Source organism: Kogia breviceps, chromosome 2 (assembly GCF_026419965.1).
Source record: "Kogia breviceps isolate mKogBre1 chromosome 2, mKogBre1 haplotype 1, whole genome shotgun sequence".
NCBI classification, from domain to species: domain Eukaryota; kingdom Metazoa; phylum Chordata; class Mammalia; order Artiodactyla; family Physeteridae; genus Kogia; species Kogia breviceps.
In genome coordinates, this window is record NC_081311.1 from 163,790,334 (window position 1) to 163,814,536 (window position 24,203).

Here is a 24,203-nt window from a genome sequence, read left to right on the forward strand (position 1 = left end):
GCCTGCCACAACTAGAGAAAGCCCTCACACAGAAACGAAGACCCAACACAACAAAAATTAATTAATTAATAAACTCCTATCCCCAACATCTTTAAAAAAAAAAAAAAAAGGTTGACTTTATATAAAAAAAAAAGATTGTTTTAGTTTTTTCACAGAAGGATCTAAGCAGATACCTGCCTTTTAATTTTTTTAAACTGAAGTATTTATGTATAGCCTTTCTTTCTTTTTTAAAAACACCAAAAGTTTATTTTACCTGAGGGATCTAGATTAGAAAATATCATTTTATTCAAAAAGGATATATTTTCAATTAGATTATTGTCAAGTATTACTTCATGAGTTTTTTTTTTCCAACTCAGCCAAGTTTTGTGCAACAAAGCAAATGAAGATAATTACCTTTTGCATCACAATTTGCTGACTCCTGGTCATTGTTGTCTGATATTTTGTCTCTTGACACTTTAATAAGGTAGAGATGCCTCTCTCCAGATTTGGAACTAGATATCAAACAGACTTGGGCTCTATTCATTGCTACCTGAATTAAAGATGATAATTGAGATTTTTCAGTCACATAATTTTTTAAGAGAAAATCTATGGGAAACAAGTGTCACAGGTATGCCTGAAAGCTTCTTTAGTAAGGCAGAAAAGACCAGTCATTGTGTATATAAACGCCTAGAAGAGAATGAATAGACTTATTTTTTCTTAACAAAGGAATGTGGGTCACATTACTCATCATAGTAAGGAAAAAGAAAGCAATTAATATTAAGTTTATAACACACACACACACACACACACACACACACACAGCCACCTCCCTGTAAAAAAGCCAGATTCAGAAAGGATGTCACATCTGGAAAACATTTTTGCAAAGTGAACAATTTTGGCACATAGCAGTGTCTACAGAGCCAATACCTGATACCATGATGGTTCTCATTTTTCTAAATATGTACCAGCAAAGATTTTATTGTACAATCTATAGTAAAGCTTACACTTTCATGCAGAACAACTTTCAATTATATACCATTAATCTCTAAGTCTTCTTTTATCTGACTTTCACTTTAAAAAGTTTGAGTTTAACAGAGTAAAAGAGAGTTACAAAATGGCTATAATCTATGTTTAAACCAAATTCTAAACATTTAAAAAGTGAACAAGGCTAATATAAAGATCATTACTTACCCTTAAAAGCATGGCTAACATGGTAAGCAAGGTATCCACATAACCATACATTTTGCCTTGTGAAAACAATAGAGTAGAACGTTGAAGCAGCAACTTCAGTTCCTAAGTTAAATAAGCACATGATAATAAGTGCAACAAGATTCATTTGTTGTAAATTGTTTTGTTTGCATAGAAAAGTTTTGTCTTAGAAACCAAACCTTAAGAACATTTGCTTTATGATCTCTCACAATAATTAAAATCCAATGTTTTACAAACTATAAATTATAACAGTAACAATTACAATGTTAAGTTCTGTAACTTAAAACTCAAAATCACTTTTTCAAAACCACTGAATTTAATACACTAAAATAAAACTTGGATATAAGCTGTAGGGACATCCTTAACCAAGGAGAAAGTTATAAAACATAATCCACCAAGAAAAACTTCTATGTTACATGGCCTACCTGCTGTGCCGCATTTGCATCTTGTGCTAAAGTATCGGGATCATACATTGGTTCCAGAGCTTCCAGAGCTTTCTCAGGACGGCCCAGCTGCTGCTGAAGGGTGGAAAGTGAAATTCTTGCATCCAAATGGAGGGGGGCCAGATCAACCACTTTGCCATAGCTTTCGGCAGCACGCTCCATATAGCCTAAGGCCTTTAAGCATTCTAAAATGATGTTAAAATAAAGCATTAATATGAACTACAGATTTGTAAGTGGGCCAAAATTATTTTCCATTTTAAAAGAAATTATAGCAATACAAACAAATTATAATAAGGAAGAAATATATGCATATTTCCAGTACTTTAAAACAATTATCCCTTCTAATCTCTATTCTATGCTACAAGAATGTAATCAGCATAAATATATATATACATACACACACACACACACACACACACACACACATAATTTGGTATTCTGCTTTATTCACTTACTATTATGCTTTCAACATTTTCCCATGCCTTCATTGGCATTCTGACTGATTATAATATTCAATTAAATTGCTTATTTACTTAACCATATTATTTGACATTTAGGTTATTCCCAAATTTTTACTTTAATAAATAACACCACAGTAAATATCTTCATGTATATAAGCCAGAGTTCATAAACTGGCAGATCAGTTTAACCTACAGATATGCTTTGTTAGGCCACAGTGCTGTTAAAAACAGTGAATTGTCTACATTCCTTTTTTTTTTTTTTTTTTTTTGCGGTACGCGGGCCCCTCACCGCTGTGGCCTCTCCCGTTGCGGAGCACAGGCTCTGGACGCACAGGTTCAGCTGCCATGGCTCACGGGCCCAGCCGCTCCGCGATATGTGGGATCTTCCCAGACAGGGGCATAAACCTGCGTCCCCCGCATCAGCAGGTGGACTCTCAACCACTGCGCCACCAGGAAAACCCTACATTCTTAAAAGCTAGGATTTTTTATGAAATCCAAGTTACTGGATTATTTTGAGAAATCTGGATTTGGCAACAGCAAGTCCCTTCATTCCCACTCGGTGCATCAGCCATGCTGAGGAACAGCAGCACCCTTTAGACAGGCGTCTCCAGTTCTCACCCTGCCCTGGGCCTCTCACTTAGCTACTTTATTCACTTTTGTTACCTGCCAGGCTCCTGAGTTTTGTGATCTTCAATATAAACCACCTCACTCAATTATTTCCTCAGGAAAAGTTCTCAGAAGTGAGGCTACTGGGCCTTATTCCTCACACTTTATGCCAATCAATCATTAAGTCCTATCATTTGAACTTGAAGATGAATTCCTGGTAAGCATTTCTTCTTTCCACCCTAATAGCCACAGCACTCACTAATCTAAGCCCTTTCACCTCTGACCTTTTCACTGCAATGATCTCCTGATGGTATTTTGCCTCTAATTGTTTTCTCAAATCTCAGATTTCTCAAATATCTCCTGATCACTATCTTTAGGTTAAACTTTGGTAATAAAGGAAGACTACTAAATGTGGATGGATCTTTGTGATGGAATTTCTCATAATTTTTCACTTCTCACTTTAAAAGATATTTTGTTATTATGCTACAAGTATTAAATTCCTCTAATGATCTTTATTATCTACTGTTCCAAATTTCTTTATGATCTTTAGATGATTCTGAGGTTTTACCTTCCACTCATTTCAAGCTACACAGGCTCAACATGGAAAAAGCATTTATCAGTATCATGATCATAATTAAAGAGGATTTTAAAATGTCTACTGTTAGTAACAGGAGAAGTTTAAATACCACAGTCTTATGGAAGGCAATAAAAACTTCAATTCCCAGCTCATGTCTTTAAAATTCAAAACCTACAAATAATGTAACTTTTTATGATGGTATTACATTTGTATTCATGCTCACTCATCCAAATAGTAACATGCTATCTTAATCATTAAGTGCTCTCTTTGCCATTTCATATCTGTGATATGTGTCAAAATATCCCAGAATATCAACCAATGCTGCTCCAGTTATAGAGGATTTTCTACCACTATGTAATATTTTAAGAAAATATTAAAACTTTCTGCCATCATGCAATATTGGAAACAAAGACTATTCAAACTTTAATGCATCTCTTATGTTGATTCAATAGGAAATCCTATGAGAATATTTTTGGCTTTCATACATTTCTGTAAGAGATTTGGTTGTTTTTCCCAAGCTGCTTTTCCTACTCTAAATGATTTATTTCAGATTACTGTGGATTTAGATGCAATGAAATAAAATGATATATAAAATCCAATCTTGAGCATATTTTCAGCTCAAAGAACATTGAAAATATATTAACTTTTTCCTCAAAATAACATTAAATATAAATCCTCAAAAGCTCTTCAAAAATTAGATTGCATCCCAAGTCTGACAATCTATTACTATAAACCAGAGCCTGTGGTTAAGAAAGATAAAAGACAGGTATTTAAGGTGTTTTTAACAGGGATATGTTAGTCTTTCTACTTCACTCTGGTACCATTAAGTGAATCATTCCTCCAATGCATTAGTGAGGGAAAATCACTTAGCGGTAAACCAAGACAACTTAAAATACTGACTTTCAAAAAACTGCCCTGAAACCAGAAATACTTTCACTAAGACATTAACGTTTTATAATAATTATTACCATCTTGGGGAAATAAGTTCTTGCCTGCTTATGTGATTAAAACTTCTCCTTCCTACAAAAAAGTATTACCTGCATGCCGAAGCCAAACCACTGCGAGGTTATATCTTTCAGAGCAGACTAGCGCACTAAGGAGGGGAAGTGCAGAATTATATTCACCAACATCCAGAAAAGCTTCAGCAACATCAAGATAGAGGTCTCCCATGTCTTCGGGATTCTGTTCCACGAGTGTTGTCAAGAGAGGCTAGACCCCAACAATGAACAGCCGGAAGTCAAACAGTCATTACAAATACACTCATCTACTTATATTTCTCTTTTTAACATATACACAAGTTATCTGAGGTAAATCTAAGAGAAGAGAGGCTTAATAAAAACAGCTTTAAATAATCACTTTTTAAATTCATTTCTGAGTCTCTGTTAAAAAGAATTCATACTGCCGTCATTCACTCATTCAGCACACTGCTTCTGAAGGCCTGTTACAAAGCAGGCATTGCAGAAGCTAGGGCAACACTGACCTGCTGTGCTCTTCCTCCGGCAAGTCAATAATGCCCAGGCCTCAGGGCCTCTGTGTCTGCTGATTTTCTGGAAAGCTGTTCCCTCCGGTACCTGCCTGGCTTACTTCGTCACTTCCTTCACGTCATTATTCAAATGTCACTTTTCGGGGGAGGCTTTTCTTGACCGATTTAATAAAATTGTAACTCCTCCCACCCTCAGTATTCCCTATTCTTCTCTGATTTTTCTCCAGAGCACTGATCACCAACTAACATCCCATATTTTATGTATTTATTTTATTTACTATCTAATCCCATTAAAACAAAAGATCCATGAGGACAGGGATTTGTATATTATATTCAATACTTTATCCTAAGGTCTGCAAAGTAGATGCCCAATACATTTTTTTATTCAATGAAATACTTAGTCCAAAGTCGGCAAAAGAGAACAGCTGTCAGAAACTGCCAACTGTCTAAAAGGCCCAATCTCACATTCTGATCTCTGGATTATTCTCATTTTAAAAGAAAAACAAATTATCATAAGCCCATTTCCAAACACTTAGCTTTTAAAAGACATTCACACAAAATAATCTGATGTTTACTGTGACTTCCTGGTTATTAATATGAAATCTAGGGTCAACTTAAAATTTCTTGTTATCTAAACATTGTAGATTTTTGATCTAAAGTATCTTAAGTACAAATCTTAATGTTACTTACATTAAGTGGTTCAAGGATGTTGAGATGTACAAGGCAGACCATCAACTTCACTGTGATATCTATTGGCACACCATCCGGTATACTGCAGGAAACATTCTCACCAGCTGTGGATTAGACAAACAGACAAAAAGTTCCTATATGTAATCTGAGAAAGTGGGGCAAATGAAGCAAACTGTACCTTCTGAGCAAGATCTCATTTACTTCACTCAAAGCAAATGATTCTACAGTCAATTCTAAGTTTGGCCAACTCTAGTTCTAGGTTCTTACACCTCTTTCGGTCTGTCCTTTGGTAGCAATTATCCTTCCTATTCTTTTCCTAATACCTTGACCACTTACTGAAAACCTACATAAACTCCCACACCTTCTATCAAAACTACAAAGAACTAAAAAACAAAAGTGACAAATACGGATACATGAACTTTCTCTTTTTCTTCTTGAATCCAAAAGCCTCTTTTTAGTCTTCACTACAAAGAGGCTGAGAAAGGGATAAAGTAAAATAGTGTGCTTAAGTCTGAAGTAGCATTTTATGTGCATGCTTATGTTTCAAGTAGAATTTTTCCAATGCTTAAGTTTGAAATAAATTAGTAGAGAGCATTTTAAGCCCTTTTTGAAAAGTAAACTGCTTCAGTTCTAAAGGTTTTTGATAAGTTGCTCGGTAATTTGTTCTTTTTTCACATAGCACCATCAAGACCCTGGGTCAATGACAAATGCCAAGTCCAAATGGATGCACTGAGAAATAAAAGGGACTGAAAACACTGGTTTTTTTTGTTGTTTTTTGTGGGGTTTTTTTTGCGGTACACGGGCCTCTCACTGTTGTGGCCTCTCCTGTCGTGCAGGCTCAGCGGCCATGGCTCACGGGCCCAGCCACTCTGCGGCATGTGGGATCTTCCCGGACTGGGGCACGAACCTGTGTCCCCTGCATCGGCAGGTGGACTCTCACCCACTGAGCCACCAGGGAAGCTCCTGAAAACACTTTTTTAAAAAAAAAAAAAAAAGATTACCTGTGAGTGAATACTCACAAGAAAAAGATATGGAATATCTGTTACGAAAAAATGCTCCTTGGGAAAACTTGTTATGAGAACACTATCAATTTCAAAATGCCACATTATGAACAAGAGAGGATTACGCACACTCTCCTATGCAGAGGAAACTACAACTTTTATTCTCTTCTGAAGTGCCTTCTTCTGTAGTTTTTTTTTCTAGCACAATTCCAGAAAAATCTGTAATTACCTAAAAGAATGGGGGAAGAAAAGGAAATAATATGATAGGTATGTATGAAAAACCTTTTCACAATGCAAAGATTTGTAGTTAATTCAAATAATCCTTACGAAACATAAATAAGCTATAAAAAGCGACAGTATGTCTCTTTAAAATAGGGAACCACTCTGATACATTAACATTTTTATGTCATATTAACTAATGCTTAACTGAAAATACATAATTTCTCTATATCAAACCAATCTAATTTTCCCAAAAGATTAAGAAATGAATCATAGCAATTAGTCTGGCTGCTGAGTCCTGCTACCCTGAAGGACAGACATATCTAGCACCTGTGATAACAGCAATAGCTTTTATTATATGGTAACTACATTTTATATTTCATATGGGACTATTATAAAATCTAAATGTGTCCATACAGACTTTAAATATGTAATTTAAAGTATAAGTAATTTAATATATATAACTAAAATGGGGAATTGTCAATTTGTAAGAATTTCTAGAACACAGAAACGTGTTCAAAACCTAACAGAGAAATACATAAGTGTACCTACCTCCAAAGCTTTGTCATATTGTTTATTAGAAATGTATAGTTCAGCTGCAATGTTAATATCTTCCATGGAGACTAGGCCCTGGTGCTTTGAGAAAGCTTCTTCAATTATGTTAATAGCTGAAATAACATCATTGGCTTCATAGTAACTCCTAAAAAATTAACGGCAAAATGGATGAGTGCTTATTAATTCAGATTATAAAATTCATTTTCTTACACAGACCCTCTAACTATTAACTATGATTATCATCTTCTTAAAGTTTGGGAGGAGGGAAAAAACTCTTCTTTAAAATCATAATCAGAGCTGATCCAGAGAAAAATGTGTAATGTCATAACATTAAGCATCTCAGTCTCCCAGAGCTATTTCATATCATTCTAGCTCACTTCCTCTGTAATGCAATACCAATGACTTTCCTACCTCAAGGGGATCTACAAAGCATTGATCCTACCACTTTTTCACTGTCTCTGCACCCTTCCTGTCCTCAGTTTCCTCCTTCTCTGTGATCCAACATTATAATTACTCCATTGCACACCTCATTTCTCCTGCCCTTCTCTCCCTTTATCAAAATCATCTGATAAAACTCCAACACCGGTTAATCCAAATATGCCTCCACCACCGGCTGCCCAGCTGCCCATCCTCACTAAACTCTGAATTAATGACCACTAGCCTCAAGTGGGCCCATGGTGCTGGTCAGCAATCTTACTACAGTTACCAGTCCAGTACTTCTCAAACTTGAATGTGCACACAAGTCAACTGGGAATCTTATAAAAAGGCATATTCTGATCCAGTAGTGCTGGGGCAGGGTTGAGATTCTACATTTGTGACAGGCTCTCAGGTAATACAAATGCTTCTGGTCTGTGGGGTAGCAAGACCTCAAAGACCCAGACAGCTATTTCACATCTTCTCTCCAAACCCACAAGTCTCCCATCCTCACTCTCAGCTGATGACCTCACTTCTTATTTTACAAAGAGAATCAAATCAGACATCCCACATACTCCCAACACATCTACCTACTTACCCAGACCCATGGCCATATCTTCTGCCTTCTCCTTTTATCATAAGGCCAACCCTCAACTAGATCCCATTCCCTCCAATCTATTCAAGGATATCAATCAAGCAATTGTCCCTTCTCTCATGAATCTTCAATATGTCCCTTGGTTGTAGATCATTCCCACCTGAATACAAATATACTGTCATTTTTGCCAACTTAAAAATTATCTCTTGTCCCTACAACCCATTCCAATTACCTCATCATTCTTCTGCTCCCCTAATAAATTTCTCCAAAGAGCTGCCTATCCCCCAGACTCCCCCAACCCATCTCCAATGTTCATACTCAGTCCTCATCTTATGTGATCTACCTGCAGTATTTCACACAAATGGTCATCCCTCCTCCTTGAAGTGCTTTCTTCAGTAAAAAAATTCTAGAATATCATGTTCTCCTAGTTTCCTCCAACTTCACTGTCCATTTCCTTACAGTCTCCCTGCTGTTTCCTCCTCATCTTCCTGACTTCTAAACACTGTAGTGCCTCAGGGTTTAGTTCTCAGAACTCTTTCCTTCTCTGTTTCCCCTCCTCCTGCCCCCTCCCCCATCTCTCTCTCTCTCTCTCTCTCTCTCTCTCTCTCTCTCACACACACACACACACACACACACACACCCCTTCCCTCATACCCAATACATCAGAAAATCCTTAGAGCTCGGCCTCCGAAATACATCCAGAATCTGGTTATTTCTTACCAACTCCTACGGCTTTTACCCTCATCCAAGCTACATTATCCCTTCCATGAATTACTACAATAATTTCCTAACTGTTCCCCCCTGCTCCATCCTTACCATTACTCAATCTATTCTCAAAAGAGCAGCCAAAATTGATGCATTTAAAATTTAAGTCGGATCAAGTCACTCTTCTACTCAAAAACTTCCAATGGCTTCCAAACTCATTCAGATTAAAAGTCAGAGACCTTATAATGGCCCACAAGGACCGAGGGATCTTTTCCTGATACCTCTCTAACATTACCCCTTCCTGCGGTCCCCCTAAACCCTCAGCTTCCATGTTGTTCCCTGAGCATATCTTTGTACTTGCCATTTCCTTTGCCTATAATACTCTTCCCTAATATCTATTCTCGTATCTCCTTCAGTTCACTTTCAGGTCACTATAACCATAACATAAAGAATTAAGTCCTTCTCTAATCCCCCGATTTAAAATAACTCACTCCTATTCCTCAACTTATCTCCCCTTCCCTGCTTCATTTTTCTTAATATCATTTACCAACATCTGACATACTACATATTAAGTTGTTTATTTGCTTACTGTCTGTCTCCCCCAACTAGAATGTAAGCTCCAAAACAGCAGGAAATTTTAAAACTCATTCAATACTGAATCTCCTGGTGCCCTGTACAGTGCCTGCCTAATACCTAATTTATATTCAGTAATTATTTCTGGAGGGAAAGTAGGGACTGAGAGAAAGTCTAATCAATCAGAAGTTATAGTAATAGAATTCCATGTAGGAAAGACTTCTATGGCAGTGGCAGAACTGTTCATTACCACCCTTTCCTGACAAGATTATAAATACAAGTGGAAAACAAATTTACTCTCATAGGGCATCTAATAATTCATAAAGTAGAAGCCTACTGGGCTAACCAGTATGACAGACAAAGATTTGACTAAAAGAAAGTAACCTGGGAAGATCCTCAATGTTCATCATATACATCAGGGATCGATTAAGGGTTGCCTCCCCTCAACAAATTTCCTAAAAACACTTCCAGTATTCCTACATAGCCCATCTTTGGGAGCACAGTGAGTGATCTCACAGTGAAGAATCTTCATGACAATGGCCATGGAATTAATAGGGTTAACCTAAAATACCCAAATCATAGATGAACACGGTTAATCCTAGGCTGAAATAGTAGACATCCTAGAAGAGAAAGCATACCACAACGCATTATGTAGCCAGAATGTTCCCTGCTTTGTTCTGCTGCACAGCATATCAGAGAAGAAAATGTAGTTGGGCATATTTTAGAATAAAATATATATCATAGTCAGTAGCATGTGCCAAATCTAAAGAAAAATTTTCATCTTAAAATGTTATTCTAGTACAGGCTCAAGATAAAATGATTACAGAAGATCTCAGAGCACATATATTTCGATAGCACATTTGCAATAATTTAATATTACTGCAAAGGTACATACTTCACCTAAATTATGAAAACCTGGGAACCTAGTCATCCTTTCAGAACATGCTCCATTTTTAAACTTCTGAGCATGTGAAAGATAATCATATATCCAAATTTTTCTAAACAATTACACAGTTGACTTGGAAACAGAAAAGTACTGGGGGGAAAAACCTCTATATTTAGGCACAATATAAAATACAAGAAGCAAAACACTTCACTGAACCTCAGTAAAAAGTATATTCACATCAAATATATGATTCGATTTCTAAAATAAGATGATTAATGAGGGCATTTATATATATTTCACTTTGAACTTACTTTGCCATATCTCTAGCCAACTGCATAAATCGTTCTCCATCAGATGGAGACAAAAGGTTTAAAATACGCCTATAACCATCCATTGCCATTTTGTGATCTCCCATCTGTTCATAAAGGCTTGATCGCTCCCACAGATAACGGACATTAGTAGGTTCATATTTAAGTGCTAAAAAGAAAAAAGGAATATAAATAATAGATTTATCATAAAAAGGGGTTCATGGTACCTGGGTGTGACCCACCTTCTTTTCAGAAAATCTATTAAACACTCTAAACTAATTCTCCAATACAACCAAGTGGGTTATTCTGGAATAAATCTACCTTTACAGGAACTCCAGACTAGGCTTGATCTAACACCAAACAGAACCTGAAATCTCCATATTAATCTCCATTTGGTCACTGAAGTCTAATATTAACCCTCAAAGAACAGCTTAGAACCAACACTGATCTTGGTGGGAAACTGAAGGTCCTGTTCTTCTACCAACTTTTGTGCAGTATTAGCTCACAATATAAAGAAAGTCGCTAATAAACATGAAAATACAGGGAGCCCAAACACTTATCTCTGGTATAACAGAATATAAGGAATAAATATATTTCAGCTAACATCACCCCAGAAGAGCAAGTACATTGATCAAAAAACCTATTATATAACATTTTATCAAAGAAAATGAGAAAAACACTTTTATTACCTTTTGTGTAGCAAAAAATAGCCTGCTTAATATTGTCTTGTTCCAGGGACATTTCTGCCAATCTAACCCATTCTTCAGTGTCACTGGGATTTAAATGTGCAGCAATCAACTCAAACTGCAGTGATTTCTCCATGTCACCTTGGTCCTCATATATCATAGCAAGAGTAGAAAATGGCTCATAAGCCAAAGGAGCTACAATGAATATTAAAAAAAAAAATCCATTGGTTGAGGGAAGAGGCTTGAGCTGATGTCAATTCCATGTTTCACACTATGGATCCTTTCTCTAATATTTAAACTTTTTAAATAACTTGAGCAGAATTATACAAACCACTTAATGGAATTTAGAATTTAGAAACAGTAGAGGGGATTCCCTGGTGGCGCAGTGGTTAAGAATCCACCTGCCAATTCAGGAGACACAGGTTTGAGCCCTGGTCCGGGAAGATCCCACATGCTGCAGAGCAACTAAGCCTGTGTGCCACAACTACTGAGCCTGTGCTCTAGAGCCCACGAGCCACAACGACTGAGCCCGTGAGCCACAACTACGGAAGCCCGCGTGCCTAGAGCCCGTGCTCCGCAACAAGAGAAGCCACCACAATGAGAAGCCTGCACACCGCAACGCTTGCCGCAACTAGAGAAAGCCCGCGCGCAGCAACGAAGACCCAATGCAGACAAAAATAAATAAATAAAATAAATTTACTTATAAAAAAGAATAAACAGATTATATTTGCTTTAGTATATTTTCACATTTTTAAAATATTCTTTTCTGTAAGCAAAGTGTAATTTCATGAAAAACCCTACTCTCTACCATGCCCCCTTCAAGAAAATCCCCCTTTGCTAAGGCTAAACAGGGCTCACTAACTCAGTAAGTTCATCCTAATGAGCATCAGCCACAGCAGTGGGGTTAAATCTTCATGATCCAGCTTCCACACCGAGGAGTATGGGATTAATGGACAGAAGATACATAGCACCTAAATCCAGATTATCAAAGTGAAAGGTTAATCCACATTTCTGAAATAATGTTTTTGAATTGAGGTTCTAAGATCACAGGGATTAAAATCAAAGGCAATTGTCAAAATAAACAATTATAAACAAATAAAGGAACAGATAATACTGAAGTAGGAACCAAACAAAATATCCTAATGGAAAAAATTCGATTAATCTTATTTCTGATGGGGTAAAAGAGGAAAAGCAGCAACCTCAAATTACTCTAATGAATGATCCAGGCATCTTCCAAGATTTCTAAAAGGACCCTAGACTAAATGAAAGGAAATGCCAAAATATTGAAAAGATAAATTGAAAGTTCACTCTGGTACAACTATCCCTGCCACTATGCAGGGCATCATTGGGCAACACATCAGGAGAGCAAAATAATAAATATAAGTGATTAGTCAAAAAGTGACTTCTGAAGGTATCCTTCAGTATGCCTTAGGTTTGCAGTTTAATAGAAAGATGACAAGTATATACTGTGTCTTTTATCAAAAAGTAGATTAAAATAATCTAACACTGTCTGATTTGGAAAATAGAAGAAAAAAGAATACTCTTCAAAAGTGGTTTTAAAATAAATTGTTTGCCATATTTTAAAAAGACTCATACTATAAAAGCCTAAAACTCCAAAAATGAAACATTCAAAAACAAATTTTAAAAAAGCCTGTAAGAGTTCAATAAATATTAATGATATTTCATTGAATCATACTCTGAGATTTTCACTTTCTTGGCAATGACTCCTATTCAATGTGAAAAGTGGTAAATCACTGTTATCACAATCACCTCCAAGCTTTTGAATATATTTTCCAAATAGCACAGTGAGGTGCTCCTCCATTTGTTTTACAAGTCAGACTATTAGGGCTTCCCTGGTGGTGCAGTGTTTAAGAAACCACCTGCTAAAAAAAAAAATCCACCTGCTAATGCAGGGGACACGGGTTCAAGTGGAGCAACTAAGCCCGCACGCCACAACTACTGAAGCCCACACGCCACAACTAAAGTCCACACGCCCTAGAGCCCACGCTCTGCAACTAGAGAAGCCACTGCAATGAAAAGCCTGCACACCACTACGAAGAGTGGACCCCGCTCGCTGCAACTAGAGAAAGCCCGCGCACAGCAACGAAGACCCAATGAAGCCAAAAATAAATAATACATTTATTTTTTTAAAAAAGTCAGACTATTAAACTATTGTCAATAATCCCCATATTAAACACCTTGTCTTATGATTTCCATGCACATCAATATCGCCTCTTCACGTTCTCCTCGAGCAAAACGAATGTTGGCTTCACCCATGAGACCTCTCAGAGCTCTGGGAAGTTTACTCCGAGGCCTTTTCTCCTGTACAGAACAAAAATAACATTTAGATTCAAACAAAAAATAAATCCAACAACTTCCCTACAGTAGCAAGTTCAAATCACAGTAAAATATTTAAAGAAGCAAAAATCAAACTGGTCAGGCATTACTAAATTACTAATTAGAACAACTGTGGAACTGGATGCTGTAAAATGGATTTATATGTCAGGAGATTTATGACGCAATCTACGGAAGATTCTCCTTTCAAATTTATCCACTCAGAATGAACTTGGTAAAAAAAATATCAAGTTACAATATGGACCTTTTAATAGCAAAACTACAGTACATTTTGAGACATGCAATAATTAAAGTTTTACATTTAAAAATCTCTAAAATGAAACATAAGAAACCAGTAACAGTAGTTGTCTCATAGTATTTCCTTTCCTACAGTTTGAATTCTTTCAGAATATATGTATAATTTATAGATTCTTTTTCAATTTCTATGTCACATTTTTACATTCCATTTATAAATACGAAAATAAGAAACAATTTACTTTCATCATTTTCTTGGTTTCACGATTGAGAACCATCTCTAATACAAACACGTCGCCTGCAGTGGGTTGCTCAGGTGTCTCCTCCTCCTCTTCCTCCTCCTCCTCGTCCTCCTCCTCTTCCTCCTCCTCCTCCTCATCTTCATTCTCTCCAAGCATGGAAGCAAAGACCTTGTGAACTGACTTACTGACTCCATCTGATGTTTCTCCTAAAGAAAAATACATTGAGGTTGTAAAGAAAGCTTTAGCATACTCACTAGTTGAAAGAAAAAACAAACAGTATTTTCTGGAATATAAATTTCTACCCCAGCAATACCAAACTTGAAAGAAAAACACAGACAAATGAACACTCCCAAAAACAATCCAAAGAAAAAAGCTGTCACAAAGCCATGTATTTTACTCCGTAGGAACTGCTGACTCATCCTTTAGGCCTTATCCAGACATACAGGCAAAATTAGTGGGAAATCAGAAGCATACACAGTGACTGTTAAAAGCAGAGAGGAAAAAATAAATAAAAGAGGACATAGACCTAAGAACTAAACAAGTCTGGTGGTACATAACTAGGAGGTATAGAACAGTGGTTTAAGGTGGTACATAACCAGGGGGTATAGCACAGTAGTTTAAAGTGATACATAACCAGTGGGTATAGCACAGTGGTTTAAGGTGAGGTCTCTAAAGCCAAGCTGTCTAGTTTCAAACTTCATCTCCATCTATCAGCAGCTGTGTGACCTTGGGCAAATTACTGAAGCTCTCTGTACCTCAGTTTGCTCATTTGTAAAAGGGGTCAATAATGTCTGCCTTATAGGGTAACTGAGGATGATGTGAGTCCTTATATGTATGTACTTAGAAAAATGCCCAGCATATAGTAAGAGCTTAATAAATGCTATTATTAAAATTAAAATACTATTATTATTTCAGGAACAAAATAACATGACATATTTCATCTGTATCTGAGGATATCACTACAGTAAAATGATTTTTCTAAGTTCAGAATGATTATCTTTTTTTAAAAAAAAAATGTATGTATTTATTTATTTTTGGCTGCATTGGGTCTTCATTGCTGCACGCAGGCTTTCTTTAGTTGCATCAAATCGGGGCTACTCTTCGTTGTGGTGCGAGGTCTTCTCATTGTGGTGGCTTCTCTTGTTGCGGAACATGGGCTCTAGTAGTAGTGGCACACAGGTTCAGTAGTTGTGGCACACAGGCTCTAGAGCGCAGGCTCAGTAGTTGTGGTGCACAGGCCTAACTGCTCCACAGCATGTGGGATCGTCCCGGACCAGGGCTCAAACCCATGTCCCCTGCATCGGCAGGCAAATTCCCAACTACTGCGCCACCAGGGAAGCCCTAATGATTATCTTGAATGATCAAGAAAAGTTAAGCTTAGAAGCCAATTTTCTGTTAAAGCAGAGACAAGTAGCATATTTTAGAAAAGCTACAACAGTTAAAATTTTAAACATATATATATTCGAAAATCCTTAAGCTTATTCACTTATGCGAAATACCTCAAACCCCAAAGATGCTGAATAAATGAGATAGTCAATACACTTAAGGAAGAAGAGAATGAAAAAAACCCACGTGTTCTGAGCAACAAATAGTAATTATTATTATGAAGTCATAATGATCATCTTCAAGAATTCTAAACACCCAAAATAAATATGAAAAAAGGTGTAAAATAAATCAATAAAATTTACTACAGTACAGAAAAAAAAGAGAAAAGTCATATGATCATCTTGATACAGAGAAGCATTTTTTTTTTTTTTTCCTTTTTGGCCATGCTGCATGGCTTGTGGGATCTTAGTTCCCCAGCCAGGGATCATACCTGGCAGTGAAAGTGCCTAGTCCTAACCACTGGACCTCCAGCGAACTCCCCCAGAGAAGCATTTGATAAAATCCAACACCTATTCCTAATAAAAATTTCAAGTCAACTAGAAATGGAAGGGAATACCTTCAGTTTGATAAACAGTACCTACAGAAAATTTTCCGCAAACACAGTTAACGGTTAATTATTCAAAGTCATCAGGAATGAGACAAGTATGCCTACTATCACCGCTCCTTTCAATATTTTACTGGATGTCCTGGAGGTCCTAGCTAATGTAATAAGGGAAGAGAAATAAAAGACATAAAGATTAAGGAAGAAATAAAACTGTCATTCACAGATGACATGATTATATACATAGAATATCCAAAAGAATCTTTGCATAAAAACTGTCAGAATTCATGAATTAGCAAGGTTCCTGGATACAAAGTCAATATACAGAAATTAACTGCAATTTTTATATCAGCAACAATTAACTGAAAATGAAATTAAAAGAAGTCCCTATTTGCCTGGTGCTCAAGAAAAAGAATTTTGCAGTGGAATTCACCAATGCATAGGAGGAAAAAGACAATGACTCTAGTGGCCATATATTCCAATTAGCAGACTTTACCTGTTCAAAACTGACCCTTCCTCTGCTCTGAATATATGTTGAGTTACCAAAGGTCTTGGTAAAGTTCTGGGACAATACCTTCCTGGGAAATTGGGAGTTTAATATCTTAAAAGGACTGATGGAATTATCTGAGCTGAGGCTAGTATGACTGACTGCTCATGGGGAGCTAGAATGGGATTCAACTAACCACCTTTTTTTAGGGAGGGCCTAATGGCCACCTCTCAGGGGCAGCTTTAGGTAAGAAAACTGGCAGGCACCCCATGGTGTCTGGTACTACAGTTGCACCTCAAAGATGTGATGATGGAAGAGCAGCTCCTCCTCTGAGCAGATACGGAAGGGCTCACAGGTTCTAGAACTATTTCAGCCCCATTTTTCACTGCACTTGCCTGGCAAGGTAAGAAACTATAACCCCAATTTTCTCTCCTCTTTACCCTTTCTTCCCCACTTGGTCCAAGGAAGCAGGAACAAAGCCTGTTCGTTTTCTGTCCACCCTACCAGTGTTTTCTCTATGTAAAGTCTCATTTGTTTGGAGGGAAAAGGACGAGCCTCTATTTCTATCCACTAGGACTAGAAAGTTCAATTAAGTTCTCAATCAGATCTTACACCCAAATCTAAATTCTAACTGATAGTTCAGTATCCCAGGTTACTTGACATGGGTAAATGGACACCATGAACTATCATCAGTATTCTGATCACGAAAAAGGTGTATCAATCACCAGAAATTAATAAATTTGCGTAATAATTCATCACTTAGGCTCTCATGAGTTTAATTAGTCTGGGTGTAGCGACCAAATATAATATCCGGTCATGCAGAGCTGAGGACTGGATCCTGGAATGAGGCAACATATCAAGATACCTCTTGTGTGTGTGAGGTCCCATATGGAGCCATTGGCCTTCCACTCTGACATTTCTATCTTATCTCCCATAATTAAAAAAGTGGTTTGGAAGCCACTTTGTAGAGAAGTATAATTCATTACAATTTAGGGGAATATAGTCTAGAAGAATTAGTAACCAAGTGAGAGAGTCAATTTAAAGGCTCTCAAACAAACGCTGATGTTGATTTGAAACACTTCTACACAAACATAACCCACTAAACTAACCATCATCATAATCAATAATTCAACAAATATTTATTGAGCACCTCTTACACACCATGTACTATGCTCCTAATAAGCCAGGTATCAATGACAGAATACCACTGCAGGAAAAAAAAAATAACGCTTTCACTAAACTATTAGGTACCCTTAACATTTAATGCATTTAAGGTAGGGATCTTAACATACCTTCATTGACATCTTTGTCCTGATATTTGGTAGAGTTAATTCCTGATGATGATGGAACTGCAGAGTCATTTGGATTTTCTTCAGCTGATGATTTGCCTTTTTCCTGAAGACTCTGATTGAAAATTAATTAATGATTCTAAAAACAAGTGCACCTTTAGTGCTCCCCAGTTGAGAATACAGCATCTGCCTCATTCTCTATTTCTATAACTTGAGCTCTGAACACATACATATGTGGAATCTAAATTTGAATACTGCCAAAGCATTTCATAGTACTTAGGTCTCATCCTTCAGGCTGAATCAGTCGTTGGTAAAAAATAATTTTAAAAACCTTGATGATTTCATTAATCTACACATTGTATCCTTGTTTTTTAAATGAAAAGAGACGGGGCGCTATTAGCTGCATGATTTAGGAAGGAATCCAACAGCTAATCTCAAAAGGTGTAATGACTTTTATTTTCCCTCGTACTTCAAGTGAGAAGACATGGAAAGTTCATGTATTTCCTCATAAGTATAAAAAAATATGTACCAGAGATTGTTATCAGACAAGAAAATTCACTCTTTTCCGTGGAAGATTACACCCCATTTGGAGACTCCTCAAAAATGGAAGCTCAAATCACTCCGTCTAGAAACAGAGACACTGGGGCCTAAAGAGAGGTGACTTGCGCAAGAAGACAGTGCCAAAGCTAGGACTAGAACCAGATACTGACTCCAAACTCTACTCCCCACGCCCCCCCATTTAATTTACCAGAGTATGCTACCCTCAAATAAAAAATGCACTATTTGGCAACAGAAAAAAAGATAAGTGGTTACCACCGAGACAAAAGCTTTTTGGTGGGTGAAATGTTTTGAAGAGGAGCTTAGAATAGGGACGAGGTGAGAACCCGAGTTTCGGTAATACAGGGAAGAAACTGCTAGAAGTACCCGGCCCGCCCCATCACAGCGAATGGGGTTATTGGGTCCCTCACATCTCTCTTAAGTGTTTTAGGGCGACAAGACAGTGGGGAAGCATGCTGGCCCATTATCTCACCTTCTTCTCCCGGGTTTTTCTCTCTTCTCTCCGCCTTTCGAACTCCTCAAAGGAGATCTTCCCTTCCAGATAGTCGATGAGCTCCGGGCTGAACCCCGACATGTCTGCGGGGTTCTGATGTGCAGTTCCAGGAACCGAGACAGAGAAACGGAAGAGCAGAGGCTCCCAGACGCTACCCCCACGCCGAGGCGCTAAAAACAAGGACCCGTAGTCCTTCCGGGAAACCTGCCCGGCCTGCGCCGCAACTGCGGCGCTCCGGTTCCGCAGGAGCTTCTGGCCCCGCCTCTTCCTGGCGGCGTGGGCGTGGGCAGGACCCGGACTGGACCGCGGCTGGACCCTCCCGGCGACGGGGTTGCCTCGCTTGCCGCTGGGCTCAGGCATCCGGATTAAGCTTATTAAGGAGTGGGGGAAAAAATGTGCTTTAAGGAAATGTTCCTTTATCTACATCATTTCCCGCAATTCTCCATTAAAATTCTGACTCTCAATCCATTTCTTTTTCGAATGTTTTTTAAATTAATTTAATCTTTGGTGTAGTGATTTTTTTTCTTAATTTAACCATTTGCTCTGCCACGTGCACGTTCCACTTTCCAGCTCTGCCCTGCCACGGAAAGCTAAAGTCCTCCCACAATTTATGGTTTAACTCTCATCTCCTCCAATCAATGGCACCATCAGTTTTCCCCTCTTCCACAAATCCTCAAGCTCGCCCCTTCCTCAGACTCCTCAGTCTGTAAATAGGTCATCTAGACTTCACGTCCCACCTCTAATTCTCACCCAAATTTTCTTCTTTTCTTAACAGTTAAACTTTTAGAGAGAATCAAATATTTTCTATGATTAGCATACGCTATTTCCCATTTACTATACAGGACGTGTACTGTCTTATGCATTACATTCATATCTCAATCCTTTTGGATTGTATTTATTATTTTATGTTATTCCTATTGTCAACGTTCTGTATCTAATACGAAGTAGAGCCAAGATTCTATCTGACTCCAAATCCCCTACTTGGAATTAATATGATATACTGCCTCTCAGTGGAATGCTTCTTCAGCTCCTACACACTCCTGTGGTTTATATTTTACCTTGTCTTATAACTATTTCTCTGCTGTCCTCTTCTGAAGACACTAGCTAGCTGTCAACATCTTGAGAACAGCACTACCTGACACATCTTTGTGAACTCTCCTCTGTAGGCTAGTAATCTATGCTCAAAACACATTTATGAATTCAACTGGATGGAACAACTGAAAGTGCCTTGGGAATGGGCAAGGGATAAGAGGTATGGAATGCAGCTCAATACGAAGCTGAGGTTAGGGACAAGTTACAGGGAGCCTATCACCTGGCTTGGCCATTGGTGCCTCTTTATGACAATCCAAATGAGGAAAAGCAACAAGCAACCTGTAAGAGGGGAACTTCCAGGTGAGAGAAAAAATCTCACAGCTGGAAGTCATTCCTTTCTCATGATAAAGGATCCTCAGGGCCCTATCTGGGTATAAAATATGGGAGGCTAGGAGGGTGGGTTGGGTTAAGGGAATCCACAGAAATCCCTAATAGGTAAATTCCCCCCTGAATTTCTCCAGGCTGTCAGGGAACTGCATTTGAGAGGAAGTCGAGTCTCTAGTCCTAACTCTCCTAGGGGAAAAGAAGGAAATCAAAAGGAGCAAAACTGGTTACCTGTTAAGGAGAATGTTCTCCTAAGACCCAGATGGCTTAGACTAGCTTGTTTTGTTATTGGCGGCCTGGAATATGGGAATAACAATTGTGATGATATAGATTCACACTGCAGAGATTTGCAACAGGGAGCAAGGGGTGGGAGAAGAGTTTTTCTGCTGTGGAACACCTTGATGATGTGACAGGTTTTTGTTTGTTTGTTTGTTTGTTTGTTAACAGGTCAGGATGTAGCAACAGGTCTTGAAATTGGAATCTTTCTGCTTTTATTTTCTCCGCTTCGTTGTAAGTGATGTGTCCCCTGGTGAGTCAGAGGTATCCACATTACCTTGAGATGAAATGGAATTGTTATAGCAGTAATGAAAATAGCAAGAAGAAACTTTTCAGACTGATTTCTGAGAATCAAAATGGAATGTCTGAAGAAAGCAGAACACTGAATTTATACCATGACGAGAGCATGAAGAGTACACAGGGAGGTAATGACTCCCTCCTTTCTCAAGGGGAGGAGCCAGGATGGGGTGTGACACTTTTGGGGAGACAATTTTCCCATGGTTCTCTCACTTTTCTGCAAAAACTTGTGACTGCTTTCACTCTGGACTATCTTTTCAAGGATGTCTGGAGAACAGCCTTGAAAGATAGAGATATTGTCTCCCTCTGGGACAGAGGGCAGATTTGTTTTCTGACCAGTATGATAATGTTTCCTTCTGGGGCAAAGGTTGGGCATGTTTGGGCATGTAGCCCCCTTGTCAGAGTGGGAATTTCCTAAGTTTGGGGTTCCTCAGCTGTGGCACAAACCAACTAGTGCCCAGTAAACACCTGGACTCATGCTGCCTGCTGAGCCATGAATAATAAAGTCCATTGCCTTAGACCCACTGGTCTCAGGGCCCACCAGGATCTGTGAAATTGTAGCAGCCAGTGTGTAGCTTGCAAATCGGGTAAAATCTCGCACCTTAATAGTTCTTGACCACACTAGACCCGGGATAGGGGACAACAGGCCATGTCCTAGGGATGGGGAATGGAATACCCATCAAAGAGGAGCAGAGTCAGTGTTGAGAGACTGTCAAGGACCTATGTAGAGAAGGACCACAGACCCCTTGGGAGCCTAGATCACCTGCAGAACACTTACTTTCATTGCAGGAAACACTACACTTCTGCTGTTTTCCTAACGACAGTTCTCGGCCAAAACCAAAATCACTTCCCCAGTGGCCTTTTAGAAATGTGAATAGGGAGGTTTTGGTGGTCAAAATAATAGCGCAGGGGTTGGGAAATCACTAATATACCGCTATACATTGTCTGGGGACCAGGTGTGCTAAATGGTCACCACAAAGACTTGTCCTTCCCCAACTGACAATACCATCACTGATAAGAAACTCCAGTCTAGTGGAGTGTAGGCCTCCCATCAACAGCTACCTGCCAGTTGTGAGGAATTTTCCAGCAGAAGGATGCATGCATGTCCTGTGCTGAGACTTTGCAAGCTCATAGCTAAAAGTCCCCTGGGGATGCCCTTCCTTTTCAGAGGCCTTAAAACTAATAAACATTCCCTTTGTGGAGGTCTTGACAACCAGAGCAGGAGTGGTGAAAGGTACTTGAGTGGAATTGGACAGGGGTGAAGCACTCCCTACCACTCTACCATTTATCTGAACAGGCTTATTTTTATGAGGAATAGCTCATCAATAATTACTTATAGGACTTCCCTGGTGGCGCAGTGGTTAAGAATCTGCCTGCCAATGCAGGGGACATGGGTTTAAGCCCTGGTCTGGGAAGATCCCACATGCCGCAGAACAACTAAGCCTGTGCACCACAACTACTGAGCCTGCGCTCTAGAGCCCACGAGCCACAACTACTCAGCCTGCGTGCCACAACTACTGAAGCCCACACACCTAGAGCCCGTGCTCCGCAACAAGAGAAGCCACCACAATGAGAAGCCCGTGCACTGCAACTAGAGAAACCCAACGCGCAGCAACAAAGACCCAAGGCAGCCAAACATAAAATTATAAATAATGACATATCTTTTAAATGGTAAAACAAAAAAAGTCTGGCATTAACTAGAAGCAGCTTCCATTACTGTGTGACTAATAGCAAAATAACACACATTTATTTCAATTTAGCAAGTATTTATTGAGTGCTTGCTACATGAAAGGCATTGTACTAGGTGCTGGAGAAATACAAATGGCTTAGATGTGATCTTGGCTCACAAATACCTCACAACCCTCCAGGGAAAACACTTATACAACGAATTACAATAGAACCTATTGAACCAGATATAGAATCTGTTCTTGCATAAATATTTTATTTTTATTTATTTATTTATTTATTTTGCGGTACACAGGCCTCTCACTGTTGTGGCCTCTCCCGTTGCGGAGCACAGGCTCCGGACGCGCATGCTCAGCGGCCATGGCTCACGGGCCCAGCCGCTCCGTGGCATGTGGGAGCTTCCCGGACCCGGGCACAAACCCGTGTCCCCTGCATCAGCAGGTGGACTCAACCACTGCACCACCAGAGAAACCCCATAAATATTTTATTCTTGATATTCAATATCAATCATCCACAAAAAAGCCACAGAAAACTATTTTGGAACGTACAGACTAGTGTTTTTAGGATTACAGTGTTTCCTTCTAGTGCAGTGTTCCTTTTGCAGAAATCAGAGAAAATGATGCAACTCTTCATAAAGAAAAGTAGCTATTTCAGATGAGAATGTGAGATTCAGAATAATTCAGCCTCAGGTGGGGAGGGGTGGGTGGAGGAAGGGGGTTGGTTATGAAAGAAGGGAAATCCACCTGTTTCTGCTCTCCCTTCCTGAGGTTGTGTGTGGAAGAGCCAGACGTGAGGCATGGCTAGGATATCTGGTGTAGCACAATGTCCACCTCTGAACATCGTGGCAGAGAACATCTCCCAGAGGCCCAAGAGACTCCTAAAATCCCACGTTTCTTTGCCTTCCATTTCAACTTAATTGCGGACATTCATCACTTACTCTCCCTTGATATGTAACTAAGACTGTGAGGTCTTTCAATAGCATATGCTGACAATGGGAATGCATCTTCCTTTTAGGAAAAGGATAAATTTAAAACCCAAATTCCTGTTACATATAATGAACTAAAGTAAAAATGAGCAATGTCCCTTTCAAATAAAAATAGATTGATAAAAGGTAAACATAGAAGACAATCTTAAAGGAAACATAATTTAGAAGATCATTTCTCTTGACTTTATGGTGTTTCTGTAATCCTTGCGATATATGCCGTGCTCTACACTGGTATCTATGGTTACTGACAGGGGAAAAAATCCATGCACATAAGTCACATATGTCCCAAAGCTCAAGCTATTTACATAGCTTGAGCTATGTAGAATAAAATGTAGAATAAAATCATTACAAATTAACAAAAATGGAGGGAAAAACACACAAAAGTTTAGCCATGACCACGAATCAATTTTTCTAATGAGAAGCTTCATCTGTAGTTTTAAAACCACCAGACATCTGAAAGAAAACATTATAACGAAATGGAAAATGAAGATTATATGATTAACACCAGACCCAAAGATCAACATAGTTCAGTGAAAACTCTTTTTGTCTTCATTTCCTAATGAGAGTT

General features: G+C 38.6%; 1 protein-coding gene across 2 annotated transcripts in view; it reads right to left on the minus strand.

Annotated features, from left to right (window-relative positions):
* Positions 1-19,276, minus strand: part of GTF3C3 (general transcription factor IIIC subunit 3) — a 31,281-nt gene extending 12,005 nt beyond the window's left edge. Inside the window, exons 1-13 of one of the 2 annotated variants that reach the window (XM_067026485.1) lie at positions 18,955-19,276; positions 17,928-18,039; positions 14,222-14,427; positions 13,589-13,712; positions 11,394-11,585; positions 10,708-10,873; positions 7,221-7,368; positions 6,579-6,678; positions 5,449-5,552; positions 4,400-4,484; positions 1,614-1,816; positions 1,171-1,272; positions 394-529 (exon numbers count right to left, since the gene is read on the minus strand). In XM_067026485.1, coding sequence (XP_066882586.1) covers positions 394-529; positions 1,171-1,272; positions 1,614-1,816; positions 4,400-4,484; positions 5,449-5,552; positions 6,579-6,678; positions 7,221-7,368; positions 10,708-10,873; positions 11,394-11,585; positions 13,589-13,712; positions 14,222-14,427; positions 17,928-18,039; positions 18,955-19,056 — 1,780 coding nt within the window. In that variant the 5' untranslated portion in view covers positions 19,057-19,276. Of the gene's footprint in view, positions 1-393; positions 530-1,170; positions 1,273-1,613; positions 1,817-4,312; positions 4,485-5,448; positions 5,553-6,578; positions 6,679-7,220; positions 7,369-10,707; positions 10,874-11,393; positions 11,586-13,588; positions 13,713-14,221; positions 14,428-17,927; positions 18,040-18,954 lie in introns of both variants that reach the window. The other variant, XM_059052406.2, reaches the window with a different exon arrangement.
* Positions 19,277-24,203: the final 4,927 nt, after the last annotated feature.